We start from the raw sequence: 20,864 nt of genomic DNA, 5'->3' as shown, positions 1-20,864 counted from the left end.
TGATTACGGGTGCTGTCTGTACGGATTTTGTACGTTCTCTCTGTGACTGCATGGGGTTTTCTCCAGGTGCTCGCATTCCATCCCACACTCCAACGACATACAGGTTTGGAGATTTTTTTTTTAAATTTAGAGATGCAGCGCGGAAACAGGTCCATCGGCCCACCGAGTCCGCGCCGACCAGCGATCATCCCATACATTATCCTACACATCAGGGACAATTTCCAGAAGCCAATTAGCCTACAAATGTGTACATCTTTGGAATGTGGGAGGAAACCAGAGCTCCCAGAGAAAACCCACATGGTCATGGGGAGAACATACAAACTTCGTACAGACAGCACCCGTCATCAGGATCGAACCTGGGTCTCTGATGCTGTCAGGCGGCAACTCCACCACTGTGCCATCATGGCACCTCAGTAAAATTGTAAACTGTCCGTAGGGTGTAAGATAGTGCTATTGTATGGGTGATCACAGGTCGGCGGGGACTCAGTGGGCTGAAGTCTAAACTCTAAAGATGCTGCCTGATCTGCTGAGTTCCTCCAGCACTCTCTTTTCTGCTCAAGATTCCAGCATCTGTGCTTCCTTGCATCACCAAATCTACCCACATCTATTTCTATTTCGGTCAGTGATTTGGTTATTAAGAGCTGAATATATTTGACAGTTGATAACCTCATGTATATAAGAAGCTCGTGACAAATTGGTGACACTGATTTGTAGGAATAAATTCATATGTTAGGTTATAATTTCACTTACAAATTCACTGGCCAATTATGAATTCACTCATGAATTCATAAGCCAAATACATAAATCAGCTTATGTTCAAATTCAGCACAAGCTGGAGAGAGTGCAGATTTACAAGGATGTTGCTAGGACTTGAGGGGCTCATATACAGCGAGAGGTTGTGCAGGCTAGGACTACACCCCTTGGAGCACAGGTGGATGAGGGACGTATAGGGGTGTACAAAATCATGAGGGGAATAGACGCAGTGAATGCACAGAGCCAGAGAAGGGGAATTAAGAACCAGAGGACTTGGGGTTTAGATGAGAGGGAAAAAACAGGAACTTGAGGGGCATTTTCATACAGAGGGTGGTGGGTATATGGAGCGATGGTAGTTGAGGCAGATACAATGACAGCATTTAAAGGACAATTGGACAGGGACATGGATAGGATAGGTTTAGGGGGATATGGGCTAATTGCAACAGGTGGGACTAGCGAAGAGGGGGCATCTTGTTCGCATGGGCCGAAGGGCCTGGCTCCATGCTCTATGACTCTATGGCTTTTGGCTCGGATTACTGAGCAGCTATTATGGAATGCTGTCGCCATATCTTGGGTCAGTGATCACTAGAGCACCTCATGGATAGGGAAAAGCGTTTAAGTTTTAAATAACTTGATCAGACTGCTCATGTTCACATCCAGAAACAACTTGCGGCTGCTGATTGCAACATGAACTCAACCATGGTTGGCATCATTTCCTGAACAATGAGCCATTTCCTTTACTCTGCCACTTGAATCACCAGCTGTGTCTGTACCCGTGTCTTCTTTAGAAAATAGCTTTAAAGTTATAATTTTGCTTTTGCTGCTTCTTTCAATCAACTTTATGCAGTTAAAGCCATTATGTTCATTAGTTATAGGAGCAGAATTAGGCCATTTGGCCCATCACGTTTACTCTGCCATTCAATTAGGGTTGATCTATCTTTCCCTCTCAACCCCATTCTCCTGCCTTCTCCCCATAACTCCTGACACCCTTAATAATCAAGAGTCTATCAATCTCTGGCTTAAAAGTATCCATTGATGGACTCTACACCCTTCTGTGGCAATAAATTCCACACATTCATCACCCTCTGACTAACGAAATTCCTCCTCATCTTCATTCTAAAGGTACGTCCTTTTATATTCTGAAGCTATGGCCTCTGGTCCTGGACTCTTCCAGTAGTGGAAACATACCCTCCACATCCACTCTATCCAGGCCTTTCACTATTCGGTAAGTTTCAATGAGGTTCTCCCTCATCCTTCTAAACTCCAGCGTGTATGGGCCCAGTGCTGTCAAACGCTCATCATATGTCAACCAAATCGTTCTTGGAGTGTAAGAAAATAACTGCAGATGCTGGTACAAATCAAAGGTATTTATTTCACAAAATGCTAGAGTAACTCAGCAGGTCAGGCAGCATCTCAGCATCTGAAAAAGGGTCTCGACCCGAAACGTCACCCATTCCTTCTCTCCTGAGATGCTGCCTGACCTGCTGAGTTACTCCAGCATTTTGTAAAATAAATACCTTCAATCGTTCTTGGGATCATTCTTATAAATGTCTTCTGTACCCTTTGACAGCACATCCTTCCTCAGATATGGGGCCCAAAACTGCTCACAATTGCGTTTGCCTTTTTTATTCAGGGGCAGGGTTGCAAAGGCTTGTTACGGTCGTGATTCAGAGACATGTCAGCAATGTATTTAAATTCAATTGATTAAACAAATCAAAATTTTTCCACCAAATGCAGGCAGATGGGACTAGTGTAGATGGGACATGTTGGTTGAGTGGGCATGTTGGTGCGAAGGGCCTGTTTCCACGCTGTATGACTTTAAATTTACCCAGTGCCAGCAATTGTGACCATTAAATCCTTGAATAAAAACGACATATAAAACCATTTATTAATTCCCTTTAAGGAAGAATTTCTGTCCTTATGTGCATAATTTGCTATGTAGACAAGTTCACATGCAACATGGTTAATTCTTAATTACCTTTATTGTTAGACAGGTTAACTTTAATGGACATAGCATAATAGGGGCAGCATGGTGGCGCAGCAGTAGAGTTGTTGCGTTAAAGCACCAGAGTTCGGTGCTGACTACTGGTGCTGTCTGTACAGAGTTTGTATGTTCTCCCCGTGACCGCGTGAGTTTTCCCCAGGTGCTCCGGTTTCCTCCCACACTCCAAAGACAAACAGGTTTGTAGGTTAATTGGCTTGGTAAAATTGTAAATTATCCCTAGGTGTCGGGATAGCGTGTAGGATAGTGCTAGTGTACAGGGTGATCGCTGGTCGGCATGGACTCGGTGGGCCAAAGGGCCTGTTTCCGCGCTGTATCTCTAAACTAATAAACTAAAAATATAAATAATGATAACAAACCCAAAGGAAACCCAGTGAAAAAAGCATTTCACTGTATCTCAGTATACGTGACAATAAACTAAACAAATGACTAAAAAGTGGAATGAATTCAGAGATGGGCCCCACATTCTCCCAAATCCATGACATTACCCAACATAACATGCAAAAACCACCTCAAAGCCAGAAAAACTGGATTTCCACCAATGCATCTGTCTCAAGTAGTTGAAAGGGGTAAGAGGGAGAAAGAGAGATCCCTCATTATTTAAAAATAAATGTTGGAAATATTCAGCAGATTAGGCAGCATCTGGAAAAGAGAAAGAGAATTAATGTTTCAGGTCAAAGACCATTCATTAACTCTGTATCTCTTTCCACAGGTGCTGCCTGACTTTGCCAAACCTTTCTAGAATTTTGGGTTTTTGTTTCAGATTTCCATCATCTACAGTTTTTTCTTTATAATCTTCCTTTTGTTTTTTTTTAGTTTAGAGATACGGCGTGTAAACAGGACGTTCAGCCAACCAAGTCCACACCGACCAGTGATCCCTGCACACTAACGCTATCCTACACACACTAGGGACAATTTACATTTATACCAAGCCAAATAACCTACAAACCTGTCCGTCTTTGTCCTTTGTTGTTTTTGCTACATGTTCGATATAGAAACATGTTCACATTGAACTCCATTTGGTTTCTTTGTCTGTGGTGTACATTAAACCAGAGAACCTAGCACAAGCTTCTAACCTCAACTGCCAATATGAGAATATAGAATCAAGTTTGGAATTTCCCTCTGAAGAAGGGTCCTGACCTGAAACATCACCTATTCCTATTTGTTGAACAGAGATGTTGCCTGACCCGCTGAGTTACTCCTGCACTTTGTGTCTATCATTGGAAATGTCCTACTTTGTTGTTGTTTCATAAACAGTTTTATTACAACCAATTTACTTTACGATAGGAATATTTTATTGACAGACATTAATTCCTACTGCTTTAACATCTACGGCGCTCTGAGCCTGCGGCCTGCAGCGGCACGGAGCGGTGGAGCAGCGGTGGAGGACATCGACGCATCGCCTGGTCAGGCCGACCCAGCATCGTTGCCAGGACAATGGCTGGCTGCACTTAAAGCAACTTGGACTTTGAAAATGGGGTCAAAACCCGGTGATTCTTGTACATGGTCTCAGTGGACTATTTCTACACACTTTGTACTTAAAATCTGGGATTGTGCTTATGTATAGTGATAATTTACTGAACTTTATGCATAAAAAAAACAATTCCACTGTGCCTCGGTACACCTGATAATAAAGAATCATTGAACCATTGAACCATTCTGAATAGCATGTCTTCACAATCCTCTTACCTTTTCTGCTTCTGTCTATCCCTTTCCTTTTTAGATGATGACCCCAAATGTTGACCCATTTCGAGCTCTTCTCCAGCAGCCTTCAGTACTCGACCCTGAACGGATGTGGGGAGTTTCGCAATCAGCGGAGCGACAAGCCAAACGCCTTTTCTTTCTGAGCAGCTGAATGCAAGCCACACACACAGACACACACACGCACATGGACACAGGCATGCACACAAACACACGCACACACACACACACACACACACACACACACACACACACACACACACACACACACACACACACACACACACAAAGAAACTCATCAAATAGCCATCAGAGCACTTTCAGATTAACCCTCTTTTTCAATTGCCAAACCGATTCAAAAATCAGTCAACATTTTAAAATTCTTCAACAATTTACAGTCTCAACACCTCTTTCTTGCCCACCATCATGGACAGAAAGGCCAGAGAACCTCCTGTTTTGATGCAAATGCACACGATTTAGCAAACAGAATTCACAGCGCAGGGAATGCCAGAAAATAACTCTGCCATCAAAAGACATTTGGTTCACACCAATGTACCTTGGAGGCAAGAAATCTGCCATCTTACCTGTTCTGACTTGTGTGAGACTCCAAGCTCACTGCAATGTGCCTAGCTCTCAACTGGTTACCGAAATAGCCAGCAAGCTGGTCAGCCATGTTAGAACGGTGACACTCTGAGTCCCTTCACTGGATGGACTGCAGTGTCCAAGCACTAGCTACCCTCAATGTCACTGAGGAGACCCATTAATATTGCCAGTGATGTCCTAATCCCATTTATAATATCTTTTTAAAAAAGTGACTAAAGGTGAAGAGGACGATTTAGTTTAGTTTAGAACTGAGATGAGGAAAAACTTTTTCAGTCAGAGAGATGTGAACCTGTGGAATTCTCTGCCTCAGAAGGCAGTGGAGGCCAATTCTCTGAATGCATTCAAGAGAGAGCTAGATAGAGCTCTTAAGGATAGCGGAGTCAGGGAGAATGGGGAGAAGGCAGGAACGGGGTACTGATTGAGAATGATCAGCCATGATCACATTGAATGGCGGTGCTGGTTCGAAGGGCTGAATGGCCTCCTCCTGCACCTATTGCCTATTGAAGAAGGGTCCTGACCTGAAACGTCACCCATCCTTTTTCTCCAGAGATGCTGCCTGACCCGCTGAGTTACTCCAGCACTTTGCCTCTATGTTAAGTCTAGTTTAGTTTAGTTTATACACCGTGGAAACAGGCCCTTCGGCCCACTGAGACCACGCCGACTAACGATCACCCCATACACTAGTTCTATCCTACACACTAGGGACAATTTATAGAAGCCAATTAACCTACAAATCTGCACATCTTTTGAGTGTGGGAGGAAACCGGAGCACCCGGAGAAAACCCATGCAGTAACAGGGCGAACGTGCAAACTCCCTACAGACAGCACCCGTAGTCAGGATCGAATCTGGGTCTCTGGCGCTGTGAGGCTGCAACTCTACCACTATGCCAGCACCTGTTTCCGCCCCACATCTCTAAAGTCTAAATTCTAAATTGAGCAATAATTCCTTTTTTTTAAATCTTAAGAAGCCTCCAACGAGGAAAGGGTGAATGTTTTACAACCTGGTACATTCATCACTGAGATCAACTGAGATCAATAGATGTCCGTACACAAAGTGAACCTAGGCTTACAAGGACTGGGTAAGAAAGTGGAGTGGAGGTCAAGATTTGATTAGCTCCAGGTCTACTCAGCTCCTATTCTTCATCTGCCATTTCATTTGTAGTTAATGATGTTGTATATCAAAGCAGGGAAATGCCTCTCGTGCCTTCAAGGTCAGCTGCAGGAGGTGTGACAAAGATGGCTGGACGAGGAGAGGAGAGGAGGGGGACATCGGTTCACGGGTGCAGCTCCGGAATATCGAGCGAGCGGGCCGACTTGACTTTGGAAATGGCGCCAAAGCATGTGTGATAAATGCAAAAATAATTTTATAGTGCAGTTACACATGTGATAAATAAATGTGTCTTGTTGGAAAATACATAAAGGGATACCAACTGAAACCAGGATTGTTCTTAACAGCAACAGTTCTTGAAATTAACAGTGCTGGACAAAGCTAACATTTGAGGTGCTGACATCAAACATGGTCCCTTTTTAAGGTGGAGATTGATAGGTTCTTGATTAGGAAGGGCGTCAAAATGTTACAGGGATTAGGCAGAAGAATTTGTGGAATTCATTGCCACAGACGGCTGTGAAGGCCAAGTCATTCGTTATTTTTTAAGCGGAGATTGACAGGTTCTTGATTAGTAAGGGTGTCAGGGGTTATGGGGAGAAGGCAGGAGAATGGGGTTGAGAGGGAAAGATAGATCAGCCATGATTGAATGACGGAGTGGACTCGATGCTGAATGTCCTAATTCTGATCCTATGTCTAATGGTTTTGAGGTCTTATAAGCACATGGATATACAGGGAACGTAGGGATATGGATCATGTGTCGGCAGATAATAGTTGGTCTTGGCATCATGTTGGGCACAGGCATCGTGAGCTGAAGGCCATGTTCCTGTGCTGTACTGTCCTGTGTTCTAACTGATCAATTCTAGCAAATCATTGTTAATCATTTATCATTCCCACTCCATGCCCCTAAAAATGTAGAGTAAACCTTGCTTTACCTTAGAAATGTCTTCTTGCCGTTCTGCCTTGGGTTGTTGTTCCCATTGTTGCTCTCATGGAACAGCTCAACTCCAGTGGAAACTGGAACAGAGTTCAGCTCCGCCGACTGCTGGAAGACCTCAATGGTAGCCTTGGCGATGTTTTCCAGCAACAAGTTCATTTCCGCAACCGAAGTTGGGCCCTAACAAAAATGATCATTATTGAGAAGTGCAAGATAGACACAAAATACTGGATTAATTCAGCGGGTCAGATAGCATCTTAGTTTAGTTTAGAGATACAATGTGGAAACAGGCCCTGAGGCCCACTGAGTCCGCGTTGACCCGTGATCCCCGCCCACTAACACTAGGCAGGGAGAAGGCAGGAACGGGGTACTGATTGAGAGTGATCAGCCATGATCGCATTGAATGGCGGTGCTGGCTCGAAGGGCTGAATGGCCTACTCCTGCACCTATTGTCTATTGTCTATCCTACATACATTAGGGACAATTAAAAATTTTACAAAACCAATTAGCCTGCAAACCTGGTCGTTTTTGGAGTGTGTGAGGAGACCAGAGCACCTGGGGAAAACCCACATAGGTTACGGGGAGAACGTACAAAGTCGGTACAGACAGCACCCGTAGTCAGGTTCTAGCCCGGGTCCCTGGCGTTGTATGGCAGCAACTCTGCCGCTGCGCCACCATCTCTGGAGAAAAAGAATAGGTGACGTTTCGTGTCAGATCCTTCTGCAGACTGAAAGTAGAGATGGTGGGGTGGGGTGGGAGAGAAACTTGAGGTGAGAAGAAGCAAGAACAAATCAGGGCCGGCACCAGATGACTTCAGGAAGGGTGGAGCCCATAATGACCCATTGTTGGCTGGGAAAGGTTGATAACGAAAGTGATACAAGGATGTGAACGGTGGAACTGGTGGGGTGGGGGGTGGGGGGGAGTTGCAGGGGGAAAGTCCCTGGAGAGGGGATGGTTTGAGTGGGAAGGGATAAGTGAACCAGGGAGTTTCAGAGGGAATGATCTCTGCGGAAAGCAGAAAGGGGTGGAGATGGGAAGATGTGACTAACGGTGGCGGTGCGAGTAGTAGCAGTAGTATCCCATCACTGTTCCGCTGTTCACATCCTTGTATCCCTCTTGTTATCACACTTTCACCAGTCAACAATGGACCATTATGGGCTCCATTCTTCCTGAGATCATCTGTTGCCAGCCCTGATTTTATTTGGCCTTTGCTTGCCTCCAGTCCCCCCCCCCCCCCCCCCACACTTATTTTCAGTCTGAAGAAGGGTTCTGTACCAAAACGTCACCTATTCCTTTTCTTCGGAGATGCAGCCTGACCCATTGAGTCACTCCAGCATCCAATGGGGTAGAGGGGAATTGAAATGGGTGACTGAATTTGTGACCTATTGCCACAAATTCCTTTCACTCCCCCAATCCACCCATACCAGCCCTTGCACTCTTTATTTTATCTGCATTTTCTCTTTCACAGCTAACCACATATTCTGCATGGTTTGACTGTATTCGTGAATTGACGTTTTACCTGTCTACCACGCAAAATGGTGTTCCACGGTATATCGCTACAGATAGCAATAATAAATCACATTCAACAAGATCATAAGATCACAAGACATAGGAGCAGAATTAGGACATTCATCCCATCAAGCCTGCTCCGCCATCCGATCATAGCTGATCTATTTCCCCTCTCAACCCCAATCTCCTGCCTTCTCCCCATTACACTTTACACCCTTACTAATCAAGAACCCATCAATCTCCACTTTAAAAATACCCAATAACTTGGCCTCATGAGCCATCTGCGGCAATTAATTCCACAAGTTCCCCGCCCGCCCTCTGGCTAAAGAAAGAGCTCTTCTCAATTTACCTAAAGGATGCCAATCAAGCAACAACATAGTGATACAATGAGACACAAGAAACTGCTGATGCTGGAATCTTGATCAAAACACAAAGTGCTGGAGAAACACAACGGGTCTGGCAGAATCTGTGGAGGGAACGGACTGGCGACGTTTCGGGTCGGGACCTTTCTTCGGTGATGTATTGGTTCCACATTCATCGTGGTTCGAAAGCACAAATGAATATCAAGATTTCCGAGTCTGGACTTTCAACTTACAGCTTCTTTCATGCATTGTTTGATCATCAGTTGGAGTTCCAGCCATGACTGCCTTAGGATCCATTGGTCCAAACTCTAAATAATGAAAGAATAGGATTAATTCCTTGGATAACTTCTTCATTTCCGTATCTTGCTTTACTGCCTCAATCATACACTCACAAACATTGGAAAGGATATAGGGAAGTCTATGAGATTAACATGATAAGTAGCTTTATGTTATAATTTTAGAGATACAGCATGGAAACAGGCCACCAGGTCTGTGCCGACCAGCCATCCCTACATGAGCCTACACACTAAGGATAATTTGCAATTTACCAAAGCCAATTAACCTCCAAACCTGCATGTCTTTGGAATGTGGAAGGAAACTAGAGCACCCAGAGAAAACCCACCTTTTAACTGTACATTATACCATTTGGCTCAACAAATCTATTTATATTTTGGCACACTGGCCTTCATCAGTCAGAGTATTGAGTTTAGATGTGTAGGAAAGAACTGAAGATGCTGGTTTAAATCGAAGGTAGACACAAAATGCTGGAGAAGAAGGTTCTTGACCCAAAACATCACCCATTCCTTCTCTCCAGAGATGCTGCCTGTCCCGCTGAGTTACTCTAGCATTTTGTGTCTACCTATTGAGTATAGATGTTGGGAAGTCATGTTACAGTTATATAAGATGTTGGTGAGGGCATATTTAGAGTATCGTGTTCAGTTTGGGTTTGGGTCACCATGTGATAGAAAATATGTTGTTAAGCTGAAAAGGGTGCAGATAACATTTACAAGGATGGTGCCAGGACTCGAGGGTCTGAGCCATAGGGGAGAGGTTGAGCATACTAGGACTTTATTCCTTGGAGCGCTGGAAGATGAGCAGTGATCTTATAGAGGTGTACAAACTCATGAGAGGAAAAGATCGGGTAAACGTACAGTCTCTTGTCCAGAATAGGGGAATCAAGAACCAGAGGACATAGGTACAAGGTGAGAGGGGAAAGATTTAATCGGAACCTGAGGGGTAACTGTATTGCAAAAAGGATGGTGAGTATATGGAACGAGCTGCCAGAGAAGGTAGTTGAGACTGGTACTATTGCAATGTTTAAGAAACATTTAGACAGATCCATGGATAGGATAGGTTTAGAGGGATATGGGCCAAATGCAGGCAGGTGGGAGTAGTATAGATGGGGCATGTTGGTCGGCGTGGACAATTTGTTGTATGCCACTAAAAAATGATTAAAGCCTTTCAGCCCAGCAGAGAAAAAAGTCCTCTAACTCTACCCCTCGTACCTGGAGAATGTGCTTGATGTGCTGTCGCTGAGGATTGTCTAACTCTGCCCCTCATACCTGGAGAATGTGCTTGATGTGCTGTCGCTGAGGATTGTCTCCTTCCACACTTTCCTGAAGGCCATGCGGATAACAGATAAGCTGCAGAAGCTGCCGTGCTTGTTTGTTGGAGAGAACTGGGTCCAATATCAGATCTTTATCCGTGCACAGTCTCTCTGGCTCCTTGAGGCAATGTTCTCCCACCCATTCCTACAAATGGAAGGTAGAAAAATGAACATTATAATCCCAAAGCCTTATCTCCGTAAAGAAGAAGAACATGATTTGAATGACACATTGCCCATTATAGGAGAAAACAGCACATCTTTGAGTCCGAAGAAGGGTCCTGATCTGAAACGGCACCGCTGAGTTACTCCAGCACTTTGTGACATCTTTGTTCACATGGGTTACATGTGCTTTTCATCCCGAGATACTGTGGCGTCCTATTTGCATGACATGTCACTGCATGACATCTGTATGTTCTGGTAAAAGGGATCGTGTTCAGCTGGTCAATTGTTGCGTGTTTGCATTTCATTAACCCGTGGAGGATGGCCATTCTTCCCATCTGATCTATGCTAGCTCACAGTGTTGCCATTCCTCCACTAACTTTTGCCTGTAACCTACCCTCTCCAATCCAAGTCCCCATCAACTCCTCCCAGGTTTGTCCACTCACCTATGCACTAGGGGCAACTTACAGCAGACAATGAATCTACCAACCTACATGTTGCTGAGATGCAGGATGTAGTTCACAGTACATAGAACAAAGATTTTATTTACTTCAAAATCTCTGGTTTTATTAAAACTAGCATGAAAATCCAAAGATCCACCAAAATGGGTTATGTAACAGGTAATTAAGAAAATCCTTTGAACAATAGGATCTGGAGATAGACTGCCTGATTAATTAGTTTAGTTTAGTTCAGTATTATTACGCGGAAACAGGCCCTTCGGCCCACCAAGTCTGCGCCGACCAGCAATCCCCGCACTATCCTACACACTAGGGACAATTTACAATTTTTATCTAAGCCAATTAACCTACAAACCTGTACATTTTTGGAGTGTAGGATGAAACCGGAGCACCCAGAGAAAATCCACGCAGTCATGGAGAGAGTGCACAAACTCCGTACAGACAGCACCTGTAGTCAGGATTGAACCTGGGTCTTTGCTGCCGTAAAGGCAGCAATTCTACCACTGCGCCACCGTGCCACCCTATTCAATTAAACATCCACCTCCTTTATCAATACAGGAACATAGAACAGTACAGCACAGGAACAGTGTTGATCATGATGCTGATCAATTCTTATCCATCTGTACATAATCCATATCTGTCCACTCCCAATATGCCTATCCAAAGGTTTCTTAAATAATAGCTACAGATATGATCGGATCAGCAATAAGAGGAAAGATCTGAACGATTTAAGTCTCATCAATGATCGATTGGTATATTTTACACAGTAAACCGTACATCTTGTAATTTACAAAACAAAGCCAGCAATACAGTTCAATTTCCAACTCCTCAATCCTTTTGTTTCACACCTGTCTTTTCTTTTCTAGCCTTTGTCCAACCATCTGCCTTTCAAATAACCCTCCTCACATGTGTCACCCTATTACCTACCAGGCTTTGTCCCACCATCTCCTATCCAGCTTTCGTCCAACCCCCCCCCCCCACCTTTCAGCCTGCAATCAGTCTGAAGAATGGTCCCAACACAAAACATTGCCTTTCCATGTTCTCCTGAGATGTTGCCTGAGCCGCTGAGTTGCTCCAGCACCCTGTCTCTTCTTTTGTAAATCAGCATCTGCAGCTCCTTGATTCTACAACACTCAGATGTTTTTAGTTTACCCTAATAGGAAGCATTTATGAAAAGTTAATATTTTAGTCACTTCATTCCACGACTTAATTTTGGCCTAAAATATTATCTTGTTTCTTAGACTCCAATCATGAGGTCAATTTCATTTCTGTTAGGGTCACATTAATTGGTCAGTTCAGATGTGGTCAACCCTCTACTAATGGATCCATTTCATAGTCAACCCAGGATCTGTCGCACTTGACAATGGAGTTATAAAGCTGGAATTTAAATGTCCACATTCTGCACACAAACGCAATATACCAGAAACAATGAAAATATTCAGCAGGTCAGGGAACACCTGAAATGATAGATATGGCATTAACGTTTTTTTTTGTTAACTTTCATCAGAACAGGGAAAAACTAGGATAAGAAGGACACAAAGTGCTGGAGTAACTCAGCTGGTCAGGCAGCATCTCTGGAGAACATGGATAGGTGACGTTTCGGGGCGAGACCCTTCTCCAGAGATGCTGCCTGAGCCGCTGAGTACTCCAGCACTTTGTGTCCTTTGTAAACCAGCATCTACAGTTCTTTGTTTCAACAAAGGCTAGGTTTGTTTTAAGATGCAGAGCAAGCATGTGGTGGATGTGAGGGAATGAGAAAGTAAAAAAGAAGCCTGAAACAAGTTTTTAAAATTTGCTGCCGATGCTAGTCGTTCAACTAGATAATTAAGTTCTCCAAAAGGAGGTGAGAGGGTGCAATGTCATGTGAATGGCATGGTGTGTGGAGAATAGGGCTCAGTTGCAAAACATTACGAGAATATAACAAGTTTATTTATTTTGGAAAGAAAGACCATCACATTTTTTTTTTAAATGGAATAGTAAAACTTGGTGCAAAGATATCTGAGCACTAACAGGAAGGTCCAACAAGTAGTTTAGTTTAGCTTAGAGATACAGCATGGAAACAGGCCCTTCAGCCCATAGAGTCCCCCCCAGCAACATCACCCATATACTAGTTATCCAAGTTTCACATCCAACACACTAGGGGCAATTTACAGAAGCCAATTAACCATCAAACCTGCATGTCTTTGGGATGTGGGTAAAAACCGAAGCACCTGGAGAAAACCCACGCGGTCACAGGGAGAACATACAAACTCCATACAGACAGCACTCAAAGTCAGGATCGAACCCGGGTCTCTGGTGCAAGAAGGCAGCAACTCTATCGTTGTGACACTGTGCCACCCAGTACTAAGGCAAATGAAATTCTGGCTTTTATTACAAGGAGGATTCAACAGAAGTGTGAAAAATTCCTGTGGAAGTTACACAAAGAAGAAAATCCAGCTTTAGAGGCATTCTAGTGTGGATATACTAGATTTAATCTGGGGATGGCAGGAGTTTCCGTCGAAAAGCAGAGCACAGAGAGTACTATAGACACCAGGGCTTTGCAGAATGAGTGATGAAATATGTAAGATTCTGAAAGAGATTTCGGGTGTTGTGTTCAGTTTTGGGCACCATGTTATAGCAAAGATGTTGTCAAAGTGGAACATGGTGCAGAGAAGATTTAGACGGATGTTGCCAGGAATCGGGATCCTGAGCTATAGGGAATGGTTGAGCAGGCTAGGATTATTTTCCTTGGAGCGCAGGAAGATGAGGGGTGATCTTATCGAGGTGTACAAAATCACGAGAGGAATAGATTGGGTAAACGCAGAGTCTTTTGTCCCAAGTAGGGGAATCGAGAACGAGAGGACAAAGGTTTAAAGTGATGGGGAGAGATTTATTAGGAACCTGAGGGGGGAACATTTTCACATAAATTGTGGTGCGTGTATGGAACGAGCTGCTAGAGGAGGTAGTCGGGGCAGGAACGAATGCAATGTTTAAGAAAATTTAGATAGGTACATGGATATGATAGGTTTAGAGGGATGTGGGCAAAATGCAGGCAGGAGGGACTGGTGTAGATGGGGCATTTTGGTCGGTGTGGGCAAGCTGGGCTGAAGGGCCTGTTTCCACACTGTAAGACTGAGATCAGCAGGATAGATGCTGAAAGGTACTTCCTCTAATCAGATTAATGAATAATTGGGAGGTTTGGTCCCAGTGCAGGAAGTCTTTTATGGGAACAGGGTTTAAGATCTTTGGAACTTCCGGCTAGGGACATCAGTCACCGTGAATTCCACTAGCCGAGATAGGCAGGTTTGTGGATGTGGGGAAGGGATGTCTGAAGAAGGTTCTCGACCCAAAGGCAGAGATAGATAGATTCTTGATTAGTACAGGTGTCAGAGGCTATGGGGAGAAGGCAGGAGAATGGAGATAGGAGGGAGAGATAGATCAGCCATGATCGAATGGCGGATTAGACGATGGGCCGAATGGCCTAATTCCACCCCTATTCCTTATGACCTTAAAACGTCCTCTATCCATGTTCTCTAGCGATGCTGCCTGACCCGCTGAATTACTCCAGCACTTTGTGCTCCGATGTGGGGAATGGACAGGAAAGTGGATTTACGACACTTGATGTGACTGAATAGCAGAGGAGACCAATGTGACTGTGTGGCCTCGCCCTCCTTAAACCTTTTTTATCCATTGTAGAAATGGGAAGGAAAACAACTGCAAACAAAAAGAAAAACGTACACTCAAATTTAAGCCCAGTAATTTATATTTTGAGGGCGGCAGAGTGGCACAGCAGTAGAGTTGCTGCCTTACAATGCAAGAGTCCTGGGTTCGATCCTGACTATGGGTGCTGTCTGAATGGAGTTTGTACATTCTCCCAGAGACCACGTGGGTTTCCTCTAAGTGCTTTGGTTTCCTTCCGCACTCTAAAGACTTACAGGTTTGTAGGTTAATTGGCTTTGGTAAAATTGTACATTGTCTCTAGTGTGTGTGTAGGATAGTGCTAGTGGACAGGGTGATTGCTGATCGGCGCGGACACAGAGGGCTGAAGGATCTGTTTCCACACTGAATCTCTGTATCTGTATCTCTAAAATAAAGACTTGAATCCAAATGGGATCCTGAGGAGGTAAAACAATTTAAAACATTTTCTTTTAATTTAGGAACCGTTTATCTTCACAAAGATTTTCCCCAAATGACTCAGGAAACTTTTCCTTGATCTTGGTGGGTAAGATATTAGGATATGGAGTCTGTGGTGGGGAGACAGGAATGGGAAAATAAACCAGATCAGTCTCTAGACTGGTTAAAAACAGGCCGGCCGTGCAGTCTGCAGAACCAAATTAAACTGCAAGGCTAAACTGTGCAGCAATGAGTCAGGAGAGTCTTATAAATCTCCTGGATAGACACAAAATGCTGGAGTAACTCAGTGGGACAGGCAGCATTTCTTGAGAGAAGGAATGGGTGACGTTTTGGGTCGAGACCCTTCTTCAGGAGAGGATATGCACAAAGGGTGCAGAAAATTCTAGCTCAGTTGAAGTATCAAGTCCACAAGGGTAAAGAAAGGTTTGTGCTTGGTCCAGACAAAAATATTCTATGTGCGCACAGCAATAACTCTATAAAAATACCCAGGCTTCAGATATAAACATAGTGGTCCCATAGAACACCTCTGACAAAGCTGAGTTGATGACATGTTGGCATGTATGCACTGGATTAATGCCAATAGCTAGCTTACATCGGCTCCAATTTTCTTTTGCAAGAGCAATCTACGTCTTCAGTTACCATGTACTGGGTAAGTTCTGCTCACTTTGTCTGAGGTGATGATTTGTCGTTCTTCAATTGTGGGCCAAGGCAAAGAATGGTCAACAGTTGATTCTGTCCTGCTACAAGAACAAAGCAGAGCAAGGCTTATGATGTTGGATACTAGGAATCAATTGATTTTGTCTGAAGAAGTGTTGCATAGTGGCGCAATGGTAGAGTTGTTGCCTTACAGCACCAGGGACCCGGGTTAGATCCTGACTATGGGTGTCATAAAATGCTGGAGTAACTCAGCGGGTCAAGCAGCATATCTGGAGAGAAGGAATGAGAGAAGGAATATCTGACTATATTCTGTGCTGTCTGTACCGAGTTTGTACATTCTCCCTGTGACCCGCGTGGATTTTCCACGAATACTTGGGTTTGTCGGTTAATTGGCTTTGGTAAAATTGTAAATTGTCCCTAGTGTGTAGGATAGTGCTAGTGTACGGGGTGATCACTGGTCGGCGTGGGCTCGGTGAGACGAGCGGCCTGTTTCTGCCATGTTCCGCTAAAGTCTAAAGAGTCTCGACCTGAAACATCACCTACCAACATTCTCCAGAGATGCTTCTTGATCTGCTGAATTACTCCGGCACTTTGTGTCCCAGGAATCAAACCATCATTTATCATGACCAACATTGTCTTCAGATAACTACATTGGTTGCTGGAGTTCAGAATCAGCAAATCTAAATGATCACCCCTTGAACGCCAGCAATTCATAGTTTAGAATCTAAGTCCAGTAGCCCTTTGGCCCACCTACCAGTGATCACCCCATACACCGACACTATCCTACACACTAGGGACAATTTAAAATTTACAGAAGCCGATTACCCGACAACCTTTACTTCTTTGGAGTGTAGGAGGAAACCAGAGCACCTGGAGAAAACCCACACGGTCACGGGGAGAATGTCCAAACTCCGTACAGACAGTAGCCATGGTCATGATCAAAGCCGGGTCTCTGGCGCTGTAAAGCAGCAGCTACACCGCTGCACCACTCCAAGTCTTTCTCAGTTCTGATGAGAGTTCATTGACTACAAACATGGAGCTGATGTCTCTCTCCACAGATGCTACCAGACATATCATTTCCAACTCGTTGTTTTGACTTGGATAATAATCTCGCATTAATATCTACACTTGGTCTTACCTGCTGACAAATAGTCCTCAGCACAAACCTGGCGTATTCACTCAGGTTGGCTGTTTCTATGGAAACAGTGCGTCTGATTGACTTGGAGTTGTTGGCGGTGCTCAGAATCACATTGTTGGCGATGTCGTCATGGATACCGATCGGAGCCAGCCCACTGGTCGTGCTGAAGTCATCGGCGTTGGAAGAGTTAACATTATTACTGCCTAACTCAGCATCCCCTGGGCACAAACAACAACACAGTCACGTGCACTGAAGATCACGCATTATATCTTTCGACATTTTAACCAGTCAGACCCAAAAAGGCCTTGAGTATTTCACGCAAACAAGCCCACTATGGGGAATTAATGACTTTAACCAGGAGCCTTTAGTATTTTAGCTTGCAGTAACAAAAACACATTTTTAGCTGTTAAGAACTTTGTACACTTGGCAGGTTAGGCAGGTTGCTGTCTTCGTAAGGAGAAATGGGGTTAACGAGTTCACGGAGTTTAAGATCGATGCCCTTTCACCCTGAACTCTGGGCAACACCCTACATCTCCCGTTCTCCTCTCAACCACTGAATGCGGAATCAGCAGCAGCGGTTATTGCTGTTCGCCAGCCGTGCTGGGAAAGGTGGTGCCGGGCGGCCATCTTGGGCCACTGTGCTCCATGTGGTGAGGGTCCCAGTGACGGCACTCCAGGATTCTGACCCGGCGCCCAGGCAGTGATGTCAATGGGGGACATACCGTTATTCGGTTATAACGGACAATCAGCAATTACAGACACCATTCACCTCCATGAGGGATCATTGTATTGTCAAAATGTGACACCATGAGTCAAATGTAGACACAAAACACTGGAGTAACTCAGTGGGTCCGGCAGCATCTCTGGAGAGAAGGAATGGGCGACGTTTCGGGTCGAGACCCTTCTTCAGACCCAAAACACTCCAGCATTTTGTGTCTACCTACGATTTAAACCAGCATCTGCAGTTCTTTCCTACACACCATGACTCAACTGTGAATCGAATTCATTGATTACAATATTCAAACATTCCAGTGAAATGACCAAGAAGAAGCACGGATTTTTTTCTAGCCTTTTGACTTTTGTTTTTAATTTAGCTTCAGTGAAACAGCATGGAAACAGGCCCTTTGGCCCAAACAGTCCATGTTGACCAGCGATCTCCCACAGGCTCGTCTACCCTACACACTAGGGACAATTTACAGAAGCCAATTAACCTACAAACCTGCACGACCTCCGGATACGGGAAGAAACCGGAGCACTCTGAGCAAACCCACGCGGTCACAGGGAGAACGTGCAAACTCCACACAGACAGCAACCGAAGTCAGGGTCGAAACAGCATCTCTGGCTCTATGGGACAGCAGCTCTACCACTGTGTCGCCCTCAGTTAAAATTAGTTTGAAGCTTTTAGGATGACATCAAACTCGATACAGTTCTTCCAGTGAAAGATTCTTACCCAACATCAGAATGGCTTTCAGAACTGCAAACACAGCCCCCACTTCTATGCTGTTGTGCGCAGCGGCTAACAGATGCCGATCACAGGATGAGCGGATTCCAGGGACCGATTTACCTGCAGACCACACAACATTATTCACACAGTTGCAGTCATGTTAAAGCACCCCCACTATATCGCTGTGGAAGTGACCACAGCTGCGTTCCTAAAGCACGAGGCGTAACACGATTTTCTGCAACGCAAAGTTACGTCTTTAGACTTTAGAAATACAGTGTGGAAACAGGCCCTTCGGCTCACTGTGTCATCCGTGTACAAGCACCATCCTACACGCCAGGGCCAACTTACAATTTTACCAAAGCCTAATTAACCTCCAAACCTGTATGTCTTTGGAATGTGGGAGGAAACCAGAGCACCCAGAGAAAACCCACATGGTCACAAAGAGAATGTACAAACTTCGTACAGACAGCGCCCATAGTCAGGATCGATCCCGGGTCTCTGGCATTGTAAGGCAGCAACTCTGCTGCTGAACTGCCGCCATCCACGTCATCCACGCAGATGTGATTCGAAAACAAAAATACCCTTGGTGTTTACTTATATACTTTGTATTTCACATAACCTCCGTGGGAGCGAATAAATTTCCGCATCTCAAATTTTTCGGGATGTGATTTGTGAATTCTATAAGGGTGAATTTACGTTACCCAAAATGGTGATAGTTTAGTTTCGTTTACAGATTACTTTAGAGATACAGCGTGGAAACAGGCCCTTCGGCCCACCGAACCCACACTCACAATCTATCACCCATACAGTGGTTCTATCTTATCCTACACATGAGGGACGACGTAACAGAATCGACAAACCTGTACGTCTTTGGAATGTGGGAGGAAACTAAAGCACTCGGAGGAAATCCACATGCACACACGGAGAGCGTGCAAACTCCGTACAGACAGCACCGGTAGTCAGGATTGAACCCGGGTCTCCGGCGCTATATGGCAGCCACTCTATCATTGTGCCACTATGCCGTCATTAAGATACTGCCCTTCAGGTAAGGTACACCCTCATGTAGAGGTCACTTAATCCAAAGGTCCACTGTTAGCACATTAGAAGGAGCAACAGCGAGTTTGGTGCTCAATTCAAAAACCAAGACGAATCGCATCGGCACTCAAACACAGACGAGTACAAGATGAATACAGGATGTTTATAGGAAAAAGTATAGGGAATTGAGAACCCTAAAGTTTAAGGTGAAGGGGGAAAGATTTGATAGGAATCTGAGGGGGTAACCTCTTCACACAATGGGAGGTGGCCGTCTGGAACGAGCTGTCAGACGAAGTGGTTGAGGCCGGTACTATTTAAGAAAGATATATGTGTAGGAAGGAACTGTAGATGCTGGTTTAAAACGAAGACACAAAATGGTGGAGCAACTCCGCGGGACAGGCAGCATCTCTGGAGAGAAGGAATGGGTGACGTTATGGGACGAGATCCTTTTTCAGACGGAAATTTCTTCAGTTGAGAAATAAAGCTTGTTTCCATGCGATATGTGTCACCACCCCCCACCCACACATACACAACCAAAAAAAAATACAAAAACCATCCCAACACCGACACACAACCAAAAAAAAGGAAAAAAGACGAACAGACTGCTAGCGAGCCGCAGCCGTTAGGCGCTGCCACTTCCGCCAGGTCAAACCAATTCAGCAGTACAGCCAGTTCACTCCTCATAACAAAACTTGGAAAGGGGAACAGGGAATGCCAGCCGGAAACTTACCATTGGCTTGGGGGAAGGGGCTGACTTGTGGCGTTCTGAACAAGTGCAGCAACAGTCTGCATGTCATCCTTGCTCCTGGCTCAGCATCCGGGTCACCGCACGCTGCAGCAAACAGACTTCAGGTTACAAATGTAGAGAGAAGCAACTGCAGATGCAGGTCTGCCAAGGAAAGACACAAAGTGCAGGAGTAATTCAGCGGGTCAGGCAGCACTGCTGGAGAACATGGGTAGGTGATGTTCCGTCTCAAGACAAGTCTGAAGAAGTGCCCCGACCTGAAACATCTTGGACATACCTGTCCATGCACTCCAGAGTTGGTGACGTTTCATTGTTGAGACGAGTCTGAAAGATGGGTCCCGACCAGAAACATCACCTATCCATGTACTCCGGGGATGCTGCCTGACTGACTGAGTTACTCCAGCACTTTGCATGTTCCCATGCAGTTTATAAATATTCCAATGGGGAAAATAAGCAGCTTTTGACACTGAAAAAACAACAGATAATTTTCTACAAACCTACAAAAACACAGTAAAATATTCCTATCAGTTTTACACA

The 20,864-nt window shown here is 44.7% G+C and overlaps 1 protein-coding gene across 7 annotated transcripts in view; it reads right to left on the bottom strand.

The window, feature by feature from the left end:
- The window catches only part of LOC144599502 (mediator of RNA polymerase II transcription subunit 12-like protein), a 395,150-nt gene that overhangs the window by 66,295 nt on the left and 307,991 nt on the right, over positions 1–20,864 (bottom strand). For all 7 annotated transcript variants that reach the window (XM_078410467.1, XM_078410473.1, XM_078410471.1 and 4 more), the window contains exons 25-31: positions 20,313–20,414; positions 18,554–18,667; positions 17,104–17,321; positions 10,535–10,723; positions 9,206–9,280; positions 7,100–7,281; positions 4,445–4,606 (exon numbers count right to left, since the gene is read on the bottom strand). In XM_078410467.1, coding sequence (XP_078266593.1) covers positions 4,445–4,606; positions 7,100–7,281; positions 9,206–9,280; positions 10,535–10,723; positions 17,104–17,321; positions 18,554–18,667; positions 20,313–20,414 — 1,042 coding nt within the window. The remainder of the gene's footprint in view (positions 1–4,444; positions 4,607–7,099; positions 7,282–9,205; positions 9,281–10,534; positions 10,724–17,103; positions 17,322–18,553; positions 18,668–20,312; positions 20,415–20,864) is intronic.

The sequence above is a fragment of the Rhinoraja longicauda genome, chromosome 13 (assembly GCF_053455715.1).
Source record: "Rhinoraja longicauda isolate Sanriku21f chromosome 13, sRhiLon1.1, whole genome shotgun sequence".
In the NCBI taxonomy this organism is placed as follows: domain Eukaryota; kingdom Metazoa; phylum Chordata; class Chondrichthyes; order Rajiformes; family Arhynchobatidae; genus Rhinoraja; species Rhinoraja longicauda.
This window is presented reverse-complemented; position numbering and strand designations above follow the sequence as displayed.